The sequence below is a fragment of the Vigna unguiculata genome, chromosome 4 (assembly GCF_004118075.2).
Source record: "Vigna unguiculata cultivar IT97K-499-35 chromosome 4, ASM411807v1, whole genome shotgun sequence".
Lineage (NCBI taxonomy): Eukaryota > Viridiplantae > Streptophyta > Magnoliopsida > Fabales > Fabaceae > Vigna > Vigna unguiculata.
Genome location: NC_040282.1, coordinates 38,099,991 through 38,116,730, shown reverse-complemented (window position 1 = coordinate 38,116,730; position 16,740 = coordinate 38,099,991). Strand labels below are relative to the sequence as shown.

Genomic DNA, 16,740 nt, shown 5'->3' with positions numbered 1-16,740 from the left:
GTAAAGGGTAAACTTTTTTTTTATGTTAGATTAGAATTCTTTTATCATATATATATATATATATATATATATATATATATATATATATATATATATATAAAGTGTGCAAATTTACGTAATGTTTGCATATTAAGAATGAAAGGTGCACGCGCAGTGTTTTTACGACAAGAAGAAGCCGCAGAAATTTGAATTTTTGTACGCAATGTGTTTTGAATTATAGTTATAAGTATAAGTGTCAAAGTTTTGAACTGAGCGTGAGATTCCTGATTCTAAGTCCCTCTTTTTTCTTTTAACAACTAATGTATAATTCTTTCACGCCTAAGCAATAAAACATTTAATTAATACAAAAGTTGGCATCTTAAGTATCATTCTTGATCACGGAAGTTCAAACTAACTATAAATTCTTCTACTAACCATTAATCATTTACAGCATGCTAAAACTATTAAATCAGAAGAAAAAAAAGCACGCGCCCATAAACATCAAACAATAACTCAAGTAATAAAAAAACACACGATTAACGTTTTTATTTACAAATTAGAGTTTTCTTATGATAACATTAGTACGAATAACCATTTTTTTAATCGGATTATGACTTTTAGTTGGATCTCACTATTTAATGACTTATTTTTTATATTTCATTTGCAAAACTAATAGCAAACCTTGTTCAAAATATTTAAATTTAATTTTATCAATAATAGTTTAAGAAAATTTAATTCATCCTTATAAAATTAGTTTGTAGGATAAAATTACTACAGTTAGATAGATATTTGTGAATGATCTCATAGCGGTTCAATAACAAATGACATAATTATCTCAAAAAATAATAATAAATTTTATTAAGATAGGTTCTAAATGATTGATATCATAATAAGTAATGGACTTTAAATCTAATTTCATTATACAAAATCGATTTAAAGTGAGATTTACACATATTTATATATTATATATGTTCCAACAATGAATTTTACCTATTTCATTTAATGTTTCTCTGTTTTGTCTCGTCCCCTTCCCACCGGGTAACGGGTATAATCTCGTACTCATACTCATACATGTTTCTTACTACTTCAATATTAATTTTAATTAATTCTTATAAAATAATAAAAAATTACGGTAAAGGAAACATAATATTATCAAATATTCAATATTAGGAAGATGACTATTTCTTCGATATCAAATATTTTGAAATAAATTATAATTGTTTACATTTTAGATTAGAATACCAAATAAAATTTCATGAGAACCAAAATATTTATTAAATTTGCAAACATTATTGAAACCTAGTTGATAAAATTTAAAAATATTTAAAAAAAATATATAAAAGGAAAACAAATATTCAAATTAAAATATATTTTAAGTGTTTGTTTACTTCATTTTTTTAAATTCTAATGAATCTCTTTTTTATACACTAGTAAAAATTATAATACACCGCGTAACGGGTATAATCTCGTACTCATACTCATACATGTTTCTTACTACTTCAATATTAATTTTAATTAATTCTTATAAAATAATAAAAAATTACGGTAAAGGAAACATAATATTATCAAATATTCAATATTAGGAAGATGACTATTTCTTCGATATCAAATATTTTGAAATAAATTATAATTGTTTACATTTTAGATTAGAATACCAAATAAAATTTCATGAGAACCAAAATATTTATTAAATTTGCAAACATTATTGAAACCTAGTTGATAAAATTTAAAAATATTTAAAAAAAATATATAAAAGGAAAACAAATATTCAAATTAAAATATATTTTAAGTGTTTGTTTACTTCATTTTTTTAAATTCTAATGAATCTCTTTTTTATACACTAGTAAAAATTATAATACACCACTTGATCAAAATGACGTAAATAACAAATAATAAACATAATAGTAAAACTTTAACATATATCTTGTATCTTTTGAAAAGTTTCTTTAGATTTCTAAGGTATTTTTCATCTTATCATACCCTTAATTATACATTTGATTTTCTTTGTGCGATTTCTTTCAATAGTCTCTCATAAGACACACATTTGTTAATTTTTTAATATTTTTATCTATTGTTTATTTTCATCATGTAGAATAATATTTCGATATATTCTATCTAATTATTTTTTATTTTCTAACTCATTATCAATCATGCTATTTTTTCACTTTAATTGTATAAATAATTTTTATTTACTATAATATAAAAATTTAATATAATTGCCATGTATATTTTTTTGTCACTATCCAACATATATTGTAGTTCAAAAGATACAAAATCTATGTCAAAATTTTATTATTATATTTATTATTTGTTTTTTGTGTCATTTTGATCAAGTGATGTATTATAACTTTTATTAGTGTATAAAAAAGAGATTCATTAGAGTTTAAAAATTGAAGTAAACAAACATTTAAAATATATTTTAATTTGAATATTTATTTTCCTTTTATAGTTTTGTAAAAAATATTTTTAAATTTTATCACCTAGGTTTTAATAATGTTTGCAAATTTAATAAATGTTTTGATTCTCATGAAATTTTATTTGGTATTCTAATATAAAATGTAAACAGTTATAATTTATTTCAAAGTATTTTATATCGAAGAAATAATCATCCTCCTAATATTGAGTATTTGATAATATTATGTTTCTTTTACCGTAATTTTTTTTTCTTTTATCAAAATTGATATTGAAGTAGTTAGTAAACGGATACGATACGGATACAAGATTATACCTGTTACTAGATGAAAATGGAGATAAAACAAAAGTTTAATACCCATTGGATTTGATATAGGAATGTTAATGAATTTTTTCTAAAAGAATAAATATAGAATAATGATATTTGTACTCACTCCGTTGCTATTCCTAATGAGATAAGAAATTGAAAATGAAAATGAAATTGATTTGATAGAAAGAAATGTCTTTCTGTTTCAAGTTTCATGTGTGTGCAAGTTGGTACGATGTCGATCCCATGATTCAGATCATGTTGTTTTCAAACTTAAATTAGTACTATGAATTGAAGAATAAATCATGAAACGTGTTTCTTGAACAAATTCTCCTCAAACACGTAAGCTAGGGTGACGCTCTGTAACCGATATAAATACCTGAACCGCATTGATAATTAAGTATCAAACCAAACAAAACACACTGCCATTGAAGCAAAATGTCGACCTCTATACATGAAAACTCTACAAGGTTGTTCCTCCTACTGGCTACCTTCATTATCCTCTTTCTTTTACGAACTGTCATCAAGTTTTTATCCAAATGGAATAAAAATTCCATCACTACAATGGCCAAAAAATCCTCACCACCATCTCCTCCAAAGCTTCCAATCATAGGAAATCTCCATCAACTTGTCACTCTCACTCACCGCACTCTACAATCCTTAGCTCAAACCTATGGCCCTTTGATGTTACTTCACTTCGGAAACGTGCCAGTTCTTGTGGTCTCCACAGCTGAGGCAGCTCGTGAGGTTCTGAAAACCCAGGATCTTGTTTTCTCCAATAGACCACGTCGTAAGATGTTTGATATCTTGTTGTATGGTTCCAAAGACGTGGGAGCTGCTCCATATGGTAACTACTGGAGACAGATAAAGAGTATCTCTGTCTTGCATCTTCTCAGTACCAAAAAGGTTCAATCCTTTCATGCAGTGAGAGAAGAAGAAATCTCCATGATGATGGAGAAGATTAGGCAGTGTTGTTCATCTTTGATGCCTGTGAACTTAACTGATTTATTCTCAACATTAACGAGTGAAATAGTGAGTAGAGCTGCACTCGGAAGAAGATACAGTGGAGAAGGAGGGAGTAAGCTTCGGGAGGCCATGGATGAGATGCAGGTGCTCTTGGGTGCTCCAGTTTTGGGGGACTATATACCCTGCTTTCATGTGTTGGGAAGGGTTAACGGATTGTACGGTAGGGCAGAGAGAGTGGCTAAAATTATTGATGAATTCTTTGAAGAAGTTGTTGAGGAGCATGTTAGTAAGAAAGAGCATGATGATGTTAATGGTGAAGACTACCATAACGATTTTGTTGACATTTTGTTGTGGATCCAAAGGACAAATGCTGTAGGATACCCCATTGATAGAACAACCATTAAGGCTTTGATCCTGGTACGTCAAATTAATACATGCACGTCTTTGTGATATTCTAGTTTAAATAAATAAATCGGCTGTATAGTAAATGCACGTGTGGAGAATGGATTTTAAACTTAATTAAATCTTCAAAATCAGTTTGTAAGATAAGGTTTGCATCTATTTTATATACTATAAATTAGTTTTATCACTGGCGATCCAACAGTGTAAGACAGATCAACTCAACGAACAATAAATCTTTCGATAACAGTAACTCAATAGATTCAACAAACAACAAACTTTGATATCATGTTAAAGAGTGAATTTTAAGCTTAATTCATCCAAAGTCCTGAGACAATAAGTTTATAAATCCTTCTACTATATATTCGTCATCTTTCTCATTTTTATCGAATGTCGGACTTTCAAAACTCACCTTGAACTCTTAAGAGTGTAAAGATATGCAGATCGAGTTTATTTGAAAAGAGAGAGCATGATGTTGACAAACAATGGATTTTTTTTTTTTCAGGATATGTTTTCTGCAGGTACTGAAACTATCTCCGTAGCCCTAGGATGGGCGATGACAGAACTCTTAAAGCACCCAATTGTGATGCAGAAGGTACAAGGTGAGGTGAGGAGTGTGGGTGGTGATAGAAGAAACGTAACAGAGAAGGATTTATGCAACATGCATTACTTGAAAGCAGTGGTCAAAGAAACTCTTCGATTGCATCCACCAGTTCCCTTATTGCTTCCAAGGGAATCCATGCAAGACACCAAAGTAATGGGTTATGACATTGCAACAGGCACACAGATAATAGTTAATGCTTGGGCAATTTCCAGGGATCCTTCATTCTGGAACCAACCTCAAGAGTTTCAACCAGAAAGGTTCTTGAACAGTTCCATAGATATCAAAGGGCATGATTTTGAAGTGATTCCTTTTGGAGCAGGAAGAAGAGGTTGCCCAGGAATAGTGTTTGCCCTAGTTGTGAATGAGTTGGCTCTAGCAAATCTTGTTCACCAATTTAACTGGGAAGTGCCTGGTGGAGTAGCTGGGGATCAAACATTGGATATGGCTGAAACTGCTGGATTGTCCAGCCGTAGAAAATTCCCTCTTGTTGCACTTGCATCCCCACAAACATAAGAAATAAATGTTATTCAATATAAATGTAATCGCTTATAAGATGAAAAATAAACGGCTATGGTTTTAGTCGTATGTTATAATTAATGGCCATGTTTTTTTTTTCTTTCCTTTTTTTAATAAAGTAGGGTATTTTTTTCTTAAATTTATCAAAATGGATACTTATGTAAGTTGTCTCAAAGTAGTACAACTTTATCGTAAAAAAATCGTCTTACAATTACACAACTTTAGTTTATAAGTTTTTAAGTTGAGATTGTATCTATGTTATACAATTTTAGTTCTTTAAACTCAAATCGTGTTAAGATGACACGATTTTATTTTAATTTTGGTAAAAGTTGACACAAATTTTGTGCAAAATGCTTTGAACTAAAGTGATATCAACTTCAATTTTAAAAATTTTGCAACAATTTCTTCAAAATGAAATTATGTCACATAGACACCACTTACTAATATCCATAATTTTTTTAAATGTTTTTCAGTTTAGTAAATTTTAAAACAAATTACCCTACTTTAGTAAAAATTGTTATGATTATGAATTTTTCAGAAGTAAAAGTGAAATTAAATGGGAAGAGAAAGAAAATGAAAAAGAAAGGAAATAAAAGATAAAAACCGAAAAGGGGAGAAAGAAGAAATTTGAAAAAAAAAACTAAAAGGAAAAAATGAAGCAAAATTTTTATTTTAATTCTAATATTTATATTTATTTAACAGAATATATTATAATTTTCTTATATCAATATAATGTATTTTATAAATAATTTTGGCTGGTAAACAAATCTATATAATTTATTTGTAATATTTATTAAAAATATTTGTTGGGCAGTTTACTTTTGAGTAGGTTTGATAATAACATTTTCATTTCTTTAACGCCAACCATTAGATTTTCAAGGTACTCATTTCTCCTTAATTCTTTTCGTTCCAACTTATTGCTTTTAGAATTAGATTTGCGGTTATAGAATTAGAATTGTATTAATTGTGGGATTGGGGTTTAATAATCACAATTGGCAGAATTTCAGCATCAAAAAAGTGAGGACTTTGGTTGCTTGCACGCGCAATCCAATTTTTAGGAATTTGTTATATTTTTGTCTTCTCACACCATTTTCCATTTAATTTGATTCTTCATTTAATTTGATGGGACTTGTGGCTTCCGTACAGGATGTGACAAGAACGAATTTCGCTATCTTATATCAATTTCTGTTGAAAAAATTTATTCTTATTCTCATACCCAAACTTAATAATATCAAATTTTTTTTCTCAGCCCGTTGTTATCTTGTAATTGTTATCTTGTAATGAGTATAATTATGTACTCATACTCATACATATTTTCTTACTATTTCAATATTAATAATAATAAGTAAAGATTTTTTTTTATATTACCAAGTAAATAAAAGGTTTATGCTATTAAACACTTAAATTGAGAGTATTAAACATTCATGTGAAAGGAAAATATACAATAAATAAAAATATTAAAAATAATAGAAATATTCAAATGTGAGACATAAAATTTTCTTAATTGACATACATCATTTTAACACAATTACATAAAGGTTATAATAAGATGAAAAATATATTGAAGATGTGAATGAATTTCATGACAAACCAAATAATTATAAGAAATAAAAATGGAAAGTATATATGATTACTTAATTAATTGTGAATATTTTAATAATTTAAACGGGGACGAATATATGGTGGGGACGGGTATTGTGACAGGGATATGTACATCCACATACTCATCCTCATACCTAATTGAAAAAGTCGGAGATTCCCCATACCCATACCCATACCCATATCCAGTCAATGCGAGAATTCTTCGTCAAAACGGAGACGGATTCGGACAATACTCATGGAGACGATTTTATTTGCCATCTCTACTTTTGTATGCTTAAAAAAAGAAAGACAAGGGAAGGGGAGTGAATGAGATCTACCTTGGTGATGGAATGAAGAGCAAATTATCTCTTTTCTATTCATGCCTCTTTGGGTGAGCTTGTTCCACTTGAAGAAGGAAAATATAACAGAAACAAAAGCATTTATTTATTTCTTTGCATTATTTTTCATATATAATTATTTGTATCAAATTGATGTTAAGAAAGTTTGATATGAATTATGTATATATATATTTTATATCAGTTTTGTATAGCTATTAACTTATTCAATTTATTTTTTATATATGTGAGTTACACTTAAGAGTAATGTTTGAATATTTTGTTCTCCTACTGAAATTATATTGGTGTAAATAATTGAGGTGTAGATATGAAATCTAATGTTTCGATGTTTGATTTTCTTAGTGCTATATTAATTTATATTTTTACATTTCTTTTACTAAAATAATTAACATATTTTCACTAGTGATTGATTAAAATGTGTATAGTTTTTAGTTTTTTGAATTGTAAAAAAACATGTTTAAGTAAAAAAAACAAGGTTAGAAAAAATGGTAAGGTTATGAGATTAGAGACTTTGGAAAGGACTATTCGTGTTACCATTTTATCATATGAAATGAAAGTCCCAAATTATAATACAAAAAGAAGGAAATGAAGATGTGTATATGTCACAAAACTTAAAAAGTTCCAATATTCGAGTGAACAAGAAGAACAGTAAAGTAAAATAAAGTAAATAGTAATATTCTTAGTGATATGAATGCTTGTATTTAACTTGATCATATGTATAATTTGTATATTCAAATTCATAATATTATAACAATGTTATCTTTTGTTGGTTATTACTTAAAAAAACTAATTTATGTTTTTCTTTAATTATTGTTGATCATGTACTCTTATATGTTTGTAGATTTGAACCATTAAAATTAAATTCTAAAAGGCTCAATACTTCAAATTTATCGATGCTCAAGAACTTGAAGCAATATTTAAGTGCAATGAGGAAAATATAGAAGGTTAGTATAACTCCATTTAAAGGAAAATGATAGTTTAACAGTTTTTTTTAACAAACTTTGACAAATTACCTAATTAGGTAAAAAAAGTGCTACTTTATTACTTTATTTTGGTTAAAAAGTAAAAAAATAATTTATTTTAATTCTTTTTATGGAAAATTTGTCAAGTTTGTCAAAAACAAATTGTCAAAAAAGTAATTTTCCTAATTTAAATGTACTCAATTTTAATTTATATATTTAGTGTCATAGTACCACTGTAACACCCCCATTTAATTAATAAAAATAATTAATGGAAGCGTCACACAAAATAAAGTAGAAATGCGGTCCAGGAGCTTAAACCTTACTCCTTACGGTCCAGGAGCTTAAACAATGTGAGCAGATCTGAGAGACACTCGAGGTTAATCGGGAAAAGATGATTTCGTTGCATAGTCCTCCTGGGTTGGACATTATGTTTTTGTTTGGGCTTTTTGTTAGGGCTATGGCCCATGTATTGCTTTACTCTTTAATACTCTATCATCTACTGCTAGTCTTTGGTTCTTGTAATCTGTCATGTTTTGGCATCGTGGTGTGTCTCGAATACCGTAAGGAGTAAGGTTTAAGCTCCTGGACCGCGTTTCTACTTTATTTTGCGTGACGCTTCCATTAATTATTTTTATTAATTAAATGAGTGTTACATTTATGGTATCAGAGCGGTCATTCCTTAGGTCTGTGGACTTGGATGTTTGCTTAGCTTTCTCTGTGTCTTTCTAAGTGTTCTTAGTTGAATTCCTATCTTATCAAGCCTAACCAAGTGATTTCTTGTGTGCTAGTGAACTATGACACCACCTCGTAGGACTCTGCAATCCTCCCAGGACGATGTGCCAGATATCGCCAGAGCAATAGAGGCAATGGTAGCTATTATGACGCAGCAAAGCACGATAATGATGCAGCAACACAAAGCATCCATGCAGCGACACAGCGACAGGCAGTGTCGCTTGAGCAGCAACAACTGGTGATGCAACAGATGGAGGCTGCTAGGGTAGCTGCTGAGGATGCCCACCAACAACATATGGAGGCCCTCCGCCAGCTGGAGGAGAACAGGGTGGCTGCCCCTTGTATTTGGCCCTGAGCCACGACTGCCAGAGAGAGTGGAGTCTGGAGGACTTCCTGAAACATCACCCGGTAAAGTTTGATGGGAAGACTAGTCCTGATGTCGCGGACCAATGGCTAAAGGATATGGAGAGGGTCTTTGATGCTAAAACGTGCCCAATGGAGAATAGGTTGGCTTTCACAGTATACATGCTCACCGGAGAGGTTAAGCACTGGTGGATCAATACAAAATCCATCATGGAGGAAAGAGGCGAACTAGTGACTTGGGAGGCATTCAGGGGAAAATTTCTCTCAGAGAACTTTCCTGACAGCGTCAGGTATGCCAAGGAGGTGGAGTTCCTCTAGCTGACACAGAGGAACAAGACAACGGCGGATTATGCTGAGAAGTTTAAGCACCTCAACCGCTTCTATACCTTGCCACTTGATGAGGAGTGGAGGAGCCGAAAATTTGAGAACGATTTCAGGGGCGACATCCGCTTGATGGTAGCCCCTTTATCCATCAAGGACTGTGCTGCACTGGTGCAGAAAGAACGAGTGATGGAGAAGATGAAGAATGAGGTGGAAGGTCAGCGCCCACAACAACCACAAAGGATAGGTGGACCATCTGGGTCCAAGCCCAAACATGAGGAGCGGAGGAGACCATATGACAGACCTCACCTTCAGCCTCAGGGGTCTAGGAACTTTTCTCCTCTACAGGATCGGGTGCATTGTTATATTTGTGGAGGTCTCCATCTAAGGAGCGCCTGCCCACACATGGAGGGTTAACGCAGGTGCAACAACTGTGGCAAGGAGGGCCACTTTGGAAAAGACTGTCCCACCCTTGCTGGGGCAGCGACACGCCCTGCAGTTCAGACTCCTCACCGGCTTCAGCGGAGAGACAGAGGCAACAGGCCTCAGGCGACAGGCAGAGTGTACGCCATGACCAGAGTGGAGGCTGCTGGCTCAGGTAACTTGGTTATGGGTTACTGTTTGATAGTTGGAATGAAATGTTGTGTATTGTATGATTCTGGAGCGACACACTCATTTGTGTCAGATGCATGTGTGGAAAAGTTGGGTCTGTCGGTGTGTGAGCTACAATGCAAACTTGTGGTGTCTACTCCGGCGTCAGGTTTGGTCAGGACGTCGTCCTTATGTGCTCAGTGTCTAGTGGAGGTAGAAGGGCGTAGATACAAGGTAAATCTGATATGCCTACCTCTACAAAAGTTAGAGGTAATCTTAAGGATGGATTGACTCTTTGCCAATCACATTCTTATAGACTGTCGAGAGAAGAAGCTGTTTTTCCCGACCTAGAGGAGCCTGAACTGGTATCTCCTCAGGGAGTGGTGAACAAGGTTCAAAGTGGCGCGCAGTGCTTCATGATCTTCACTCGTATGGAGGTGGAGGAGAAGGAAGGAACGTCGGTCATACCTGCGATGTAAGAGTTTGAAGACGTATTTCCAGAGGAAGTGCCAGGGTTGCCTCCTAGTAGAGAGGTGAAATTCTCTATCAATTTAGTACCAGGAATCAGTCCAGTATCGATGACTTCATACCGTATGGCTCCGGCGGAGTTGGTGGAACTCAAGAAACAAATAGAGGAGCTGATGGAGAAGCAGTTCATCCGATCCAGTACTTCGTCGTGGGGAGCACCAATGTTGTTGGTGAAGAAAAAGGATGGGAGTTCACGCTTGTGTGTGGACTGCAGGTGTAACATCCCTGGCTACCCCTCCTCGGGCCCCAGAGGCTGTCAGGTTACTACAGCCCAATGCACCCCAACCCCTCACCCTTCTCCGTCCATTCATACTGGGTGGGTTGTTGCCAGTGGGAATCGAACCCCTAACCTGACCTTTAACACCTCTGGCTCACCAGCAGATGTTACCAGTTGCGCTGCAGCACAACTGGTAACATCTGCTGGTGAGCCAGAGGTGTTAAAGGTCAGGTTAGGGGTTCGATTCCCACTGGCAACAACCCACCCAGTATGAATGGACGGAGAAGGGTGAGGGGTTGGGGTGCATTGGGCTGTAGTAACCTGACAGCCTCTGGGGCCCGAGGAGGGGTAGCCAGGGATGTTACAGCAGGCAACTAAGCAAAATGACAATCAAGAATAAGTATCCACTCCCAAGAATTGACGATTTGATGGATCAATTGCATGGGTCATCGATGTTCTCGAAGATCGATCTGAGGTCGAGATACCATAAGATTTTGGTAAAGGCTGATGATGTGTAAAAGACGGCCTTCAGGTCTCGGTATGGACACTATGAGTATGTGGTTATGCCTTTTGGTGTGACCAATGCTCCGATGATGTTCATGGACTACATGAACCGGATTTTCAGGCCCTTCTTAGATTAGTTTGTCGTAGTTTTCATAGACGACATTCTCATCTATTCTAAGACTCAGGAGGAGCATGCCAAGCACCTGAGATTAGTGCTTGATGTTCTGAGGGAGAAGCAATTGTATGCCAAGTTATCCAAGTGTGAATTATGGATGGACGAGGTGCAATTTTTGGGCTATGCGATATCTGCGCAAGGCATTGCAGTGGATCCGGCAAAGGTCGAGGCAGTGGTTAAGCGGGAGAGTCCCAAGTCAACAACAGAGATAAGGAGCTTCGTGGGTTGGCTACTAAGAGGTTCATAGAGGGATTCTCCAAGATAGTGGCGCCTTTGACACAACTTAAGCGGAGGTACTGCTTGGATTGTGTAATAGCATGTGACTGCTTGATGTATGGTTTCTACTCTAACTTACCCTGTTTGCTTGTTTGATTGTCTTGTATGTCGTTCTTCTTCTTTTGCGATGATCACCAACTTGTTGATGTGAGCATATGCGAGAGGCACTCGAGGTCAACCGGGAAGAGATGATTCTGCTACATAGTCTGCCTGGGTTGGACATCATGTTTTTGTTTGGGCTTTTCGTTAGGACTATGGCCCATGTATTGCTTTACTCTTTAATACTCTATCATCTACTGTTAGTCTTTGGTTCTTGTAATCTGTTATGTTTTGGCATCATGGTGTGCCTCGAATACCGTAAGGAATAAGGTTTAAGCTCCTGGACTGCGTTTCTACTTTATTTTGTGTGACGCTTCCATTAATTATTTTTATTAATTAAATGGGGTGTTACAACCACTAAATTCTGTGAACCAATCCCATATAAACATCATGCTCACATCATGCCAAAACTCATGAATCATAATTTCCATCTCATTCATACAAGGTCACTCAATTCATACAGTTCGAACTCAAGGTAAAGCATACTAAGCCAAACAAACATGAAAGGAACAATTCTATAGTGAAGTCCCGTGCCAGTCTCGCCCAAGCCACAGGGTCTCGCTTAGGCGAGACTGTCATCAGGGAACCCTGCGAGACTCACGGATTCTCGCTTAAGTGAGTCGCTACTTGCCTGAGTGAGAATACCCCTCGCCCAAAAAGAGCCTCCTCGCCTGAGTTACACATGCAACACATACCTCAAGCCCCCACGCGTACTCGCTTAGGCGAGCCTCTCTCGTCTGAGCGAGATGTTGTCTCGCTCAAACAAAAACTCTCCGCCTGCGCGAGAGTTTGAGCGCGAGTTTGGTTCTGTTTCTGCAAGTCTCGCCTAGGCGAGGCTGGGTCGCCTGGGCGCGAGTGTCAGGTCTCACCACTGTTCATCCTGCCACAGCCACATTTTCACATCCAAACAATAATGCCAACCATACCATACATTCATAACAACATATAAGCTCAAAAATTAAGAAACACAAGCAAGATAACAACCATCGCACCAAACAAAAGGGTTCTAACTTCCCTTACCTGGACGAATGATAGTGGAAGGTACAAGCACACATTAAAGGATTACTACAAATCCAAGAACTGATTTGCAAGCTGGAATACTGACATTAGAACAGAAAACAAGATTAGTAGAAGAGCTCTAGTTGGAACTGCAACAACAGAGCTAGAAAAGAGGAAGTATTAGTTGGGGATTGACTTACGTGTAATAAATGGAGTTCTCCTAGCTCAATGAAGAATGAGAGCCAAACCCTAGCTGAGCTCTGTTGGAGGGAGAAGAGAGAGTGAGACTGCTATTTTTCTGATAGGTGCATAGAATGAGAGGAATAAGGTTGGTTTAGAGATTTAGAATACCCTATGGACTAGCCCTTAAGCCCAAAAATTAAGGTCCTGTCCTTTAACATAATACCAGAAAAGTGGGTCTTACATCTATTAAATAATTTATTTGAAATAAATAAAAGTAAATTTTGACTTGTCAATTTTTTATTGATTTATTAAAATTTGACGAATTAGGTTGATATCTTCAACCTGTCCATTTCTTTTAACACTTCTTAATAAACTAATAGAGAGCTGGCATGAATAATTAGTTTTTTTTTAATTATTTTAAATTTTTTGTATTGCATTATTTAAATTACAACTTATATTATTAAAATTTAATTTCTAATTATTAATTATAATAATAATTTAACTAGTAAATATATTAAGTATTTTAATTAATTTATTTAAATACATTAATTTATTTAATTTTATTTTTGTAATTGAATATGTTTTTAAAAATATATATAGATAAAATATTTTAAAAGATAACAAAAAAATTAACAAATCAAAATATTTTCAATTTATTTTATTTTAAGGGACCAGCAGCGGGCCGCACTAACACTAACACGGTTGTTGTAAACAAATTAAAATTTGTTCCAATTTTGTGTTATCAGATATTTGGATAAGTGTGTTTCGTGATTTGGGCATCATGTGTGCCACACATCTACATGTGTTTTCACACAACTGATTTTATTCTTGACTTTCAACATAAACTAAAAAATAAATTGATTAATTCAGAAAATGTAGATTCACAAAAAAAAATATAATATAATCTATTTCGATTGGTTTTTGAATTTATTTTTTTATTTTGAATTACACCAGTTTTATAATAGGAAAAAAGTGGCTTGAAAATCGCACATACCAAATATGGCTTGAAAATGATGCAAAATTTCCTATTCTCAGTGCTTTGTGATTAATATAAAAAATGATGCAAAATTATTTGAAGGAGTGTGGATGAAATAAATAAAGTGCTTTGTGATTAATATATACATTTGAAAAATCATGTAATGATTAATAATTATTTAAATTATTAATAATATAATTATTTCTTAATATTATTTTGTATTAAACGTTCTTATTGTAATACTCGGGATTTTTTTTTATAAAAAATATAAATTATTATTATTATTATAAAAGTAATACAATTTTATTGGAGGTAATTTTTAGTTTTTTTGGATAATTTTTTTATTATAAATAGTTATTTTAGTTTAAAAGATTAGTTAAATTTTAGAAGAAAAAAATTATTAAATTAAAAAAATACCAATTAAAAGGGTAAAATTTATAAATTAATTATTTTTTATTTAAAAAATCTTAAAAAATAAAATTGAAAACAAACACCAAAAGAAATCTCTTTATATAATACTAGTGTAAACACAGGCGCGATAGCGCCTGTGTGTACACATTTTTTTGAATTATATTAATAATTGATGATGTTGTAATGTTATTAAGTTAATAAATAAAATAAAAATATATTTATAAAAAATAAAATAAAATGTACGGAGAAAATAAGAGAAAAATAACTGTTGATGAATAGTAGGAGAAAAAAAGAAAAAGGAGATAAGTAAATAATTTTATAAAAACTTATACAAATAACCATTAATTTTTAAAAATTTAATAAATAATTAAATTATAAAGGGTAAAGTTGGAATTGTGAAATGTGGACACAAAAGAGGGAATCCCCTTTATATATAGTTATATATATATATATATATATATATATATATATATATATATTTATATATATATATATATTTATATATATTCTTTAGTAGTAGAATCTTTTCCTTCAACCACGATATCAACTTAATTAAACACTAATTTCAATTTCTTTCACAAGTTGAGCTTCTTCATACATAAAAAAATTAGGGACCATTTGAGAATTATTATAGTGTGAATGAATTTGTCGTAAAATTTGAACATTATTTTCAATAGTCAGAATCCACATACACACGACCAATTTAGTATCAAGACTCTGTACATGAGAAGAAGAGGTTACACCCCAATAACAAATTACTCGTACCAGTCGAACAAAGATTGCACCATAGACTCTACCACAAGCTCTTCCATAAAAGAAAAATCTAGTTTGAGGAATTATATTGTCACCATTAGGGTCCATCCGGAACACCAAACACCTTAAGACTATAATGTGGTTAGATTTTTGTGGATTTTTTTTTTCTTCTCTCGTAGTTATTATGGTCCAGATTCTTTGTTCAACACTTCTGGTCCCATCATGACTTTTGCTGTCTTAAGTTGCTTTCGTAAATCAATCATCCACGTGATCATGTTCTTATATCATAATAAACCAACAATAATTGCGAAATCCACTGTAAGTTAAGAGATGTACCGGTTCGTTTGGTTAGTTGCCTGGCACATGCACACCAGTTGTACGTGCATGGTTGCTATTTATATATACATCAGTGAATTCTCTTTCTTTCTCAAGTAATAACACCATATCGTTTTTCCTTCTCCTGCATCATACACATTCTTTCTAACACGGGTGATCAAAATCCTGAAGCAGAAGCCAATGACTAATTTTCTGAATGAAACCATATCCTTGTGGTTTTTCATTCCCATGCTAGCATTCTTCATGCTACTGGCCTTTCCCGCCATATTCAATCTTCTTCTATCCAAACTCAATTCCAAATCAGCAAAAAACTTACCACCATCTCCTCCAAAGCTTCCAATAATAGGAAACCTACACCAACTTGGCAACCACACTCACTACACTCTCCAATCCTTTGCTCAAACCCATGGCCCTTTAATGTTGCTTCATTTAGGGAAGGTTCCAGTTCTTGTCGTCTCAAATACTGAAGCAGCACGTGAGGTTCTGAAAACCCAAGAACACATATTCTGCAACAGACCACACCGTAAGATGTCTGATATCATCGTATATGATTCCAAAGATGTGGCATCTGCTCCATATGGCAAATACTGGAGGCAGATAAGGAGTATTTGTGTCTTGCATATTCTCAGTGCGAAAAAGGTTCAATCCTTTGGTGCAGTGAGAGAAGAGGAAATCTCGATAATGATGAAAGAGATTAAGCAGTGTTGTTCTTCTGCGATGCCTGTGAATTTAAGTGATTTATTTTCTACAGTCACGAATGACATAGTGTGTAGAGCTGCTCTCGGAAGGAGATACAGCGGTGAAGGAGGGAGAAAGCTCTGGGAGCCATTGAATGAAATGATGGAGCTGTTGGGTGCGCCCTTCATAGGGGATTACATACCTTGGCTTGATTGGGTTGGAAGAGTTAATGGAATGTATGGTAGAGCAAAGAGAGTGGCTAAAGAGCTTGATGAACTTTTTGATGAAATTGTTGATGAGCATGTCAATAGAAGAGGGCATGCTGTGCATGGTGATGATGATGATGATGATGATGAAGAGGAGAATGATTTGGTGGACATTTTGTTGAGGATCCAAGAGAAAAATACTATGGGGTTTCAGATTGATAGAACAACCATAAAAGCTTTGATCCTGGTATGTAAGATTACAACAATGTAGTATCCCCATTATTAATTGTTCCTAATATTCTCTAACAGA

The 16,740-nt window shown here is 33.5% G+C and overlaps 2 protein-coding genes across 2 annotated transcripts; both read left to right on the top strand.

The window, feature by feature from the left end:
* Positions 1-3,116: 3,116 nt before the first annotated feature.
* On the top strand, positions 3,117-5,262 carry LOC114182436 (cytochrome P450 71A26-like). Its single transcript, XM_028069302.1, has 2 exons — positions 3,117-4,081; positions 4,569-5,262. The coding sequence occupies exons 1-2, from the start codon at positions 3,137-3,139 to the stop codon at positions 5,178-5,180; spliced, it is 1,557 nt and encodes a 518-aa protein (XP_027925103.1). The 5' UTR covers positions 3,117-3,136; the 3' UTR covers positions 5,181-5,262.
* Positions 5,263-15,707: 10,445 nt separating this feature from the next.
* LOC114180242 (cytochrome P450 71A21-like) lies at positions 15,708-16,701 on the top strand. Its single transcript, XM_028066529.1, has one exon. The coding sequence runs from the start codon at positions 15,727-15,729 to the stop codon at positions 16,699-16,701; it is 975 nt and encodes a 324-aa protein (XP_027922330.1). The 5' UTR covers positions 15,708-15,726.
* The last annotated feature ends 39 nt before the right edge of the window (positions 16,702-16,740 follow it).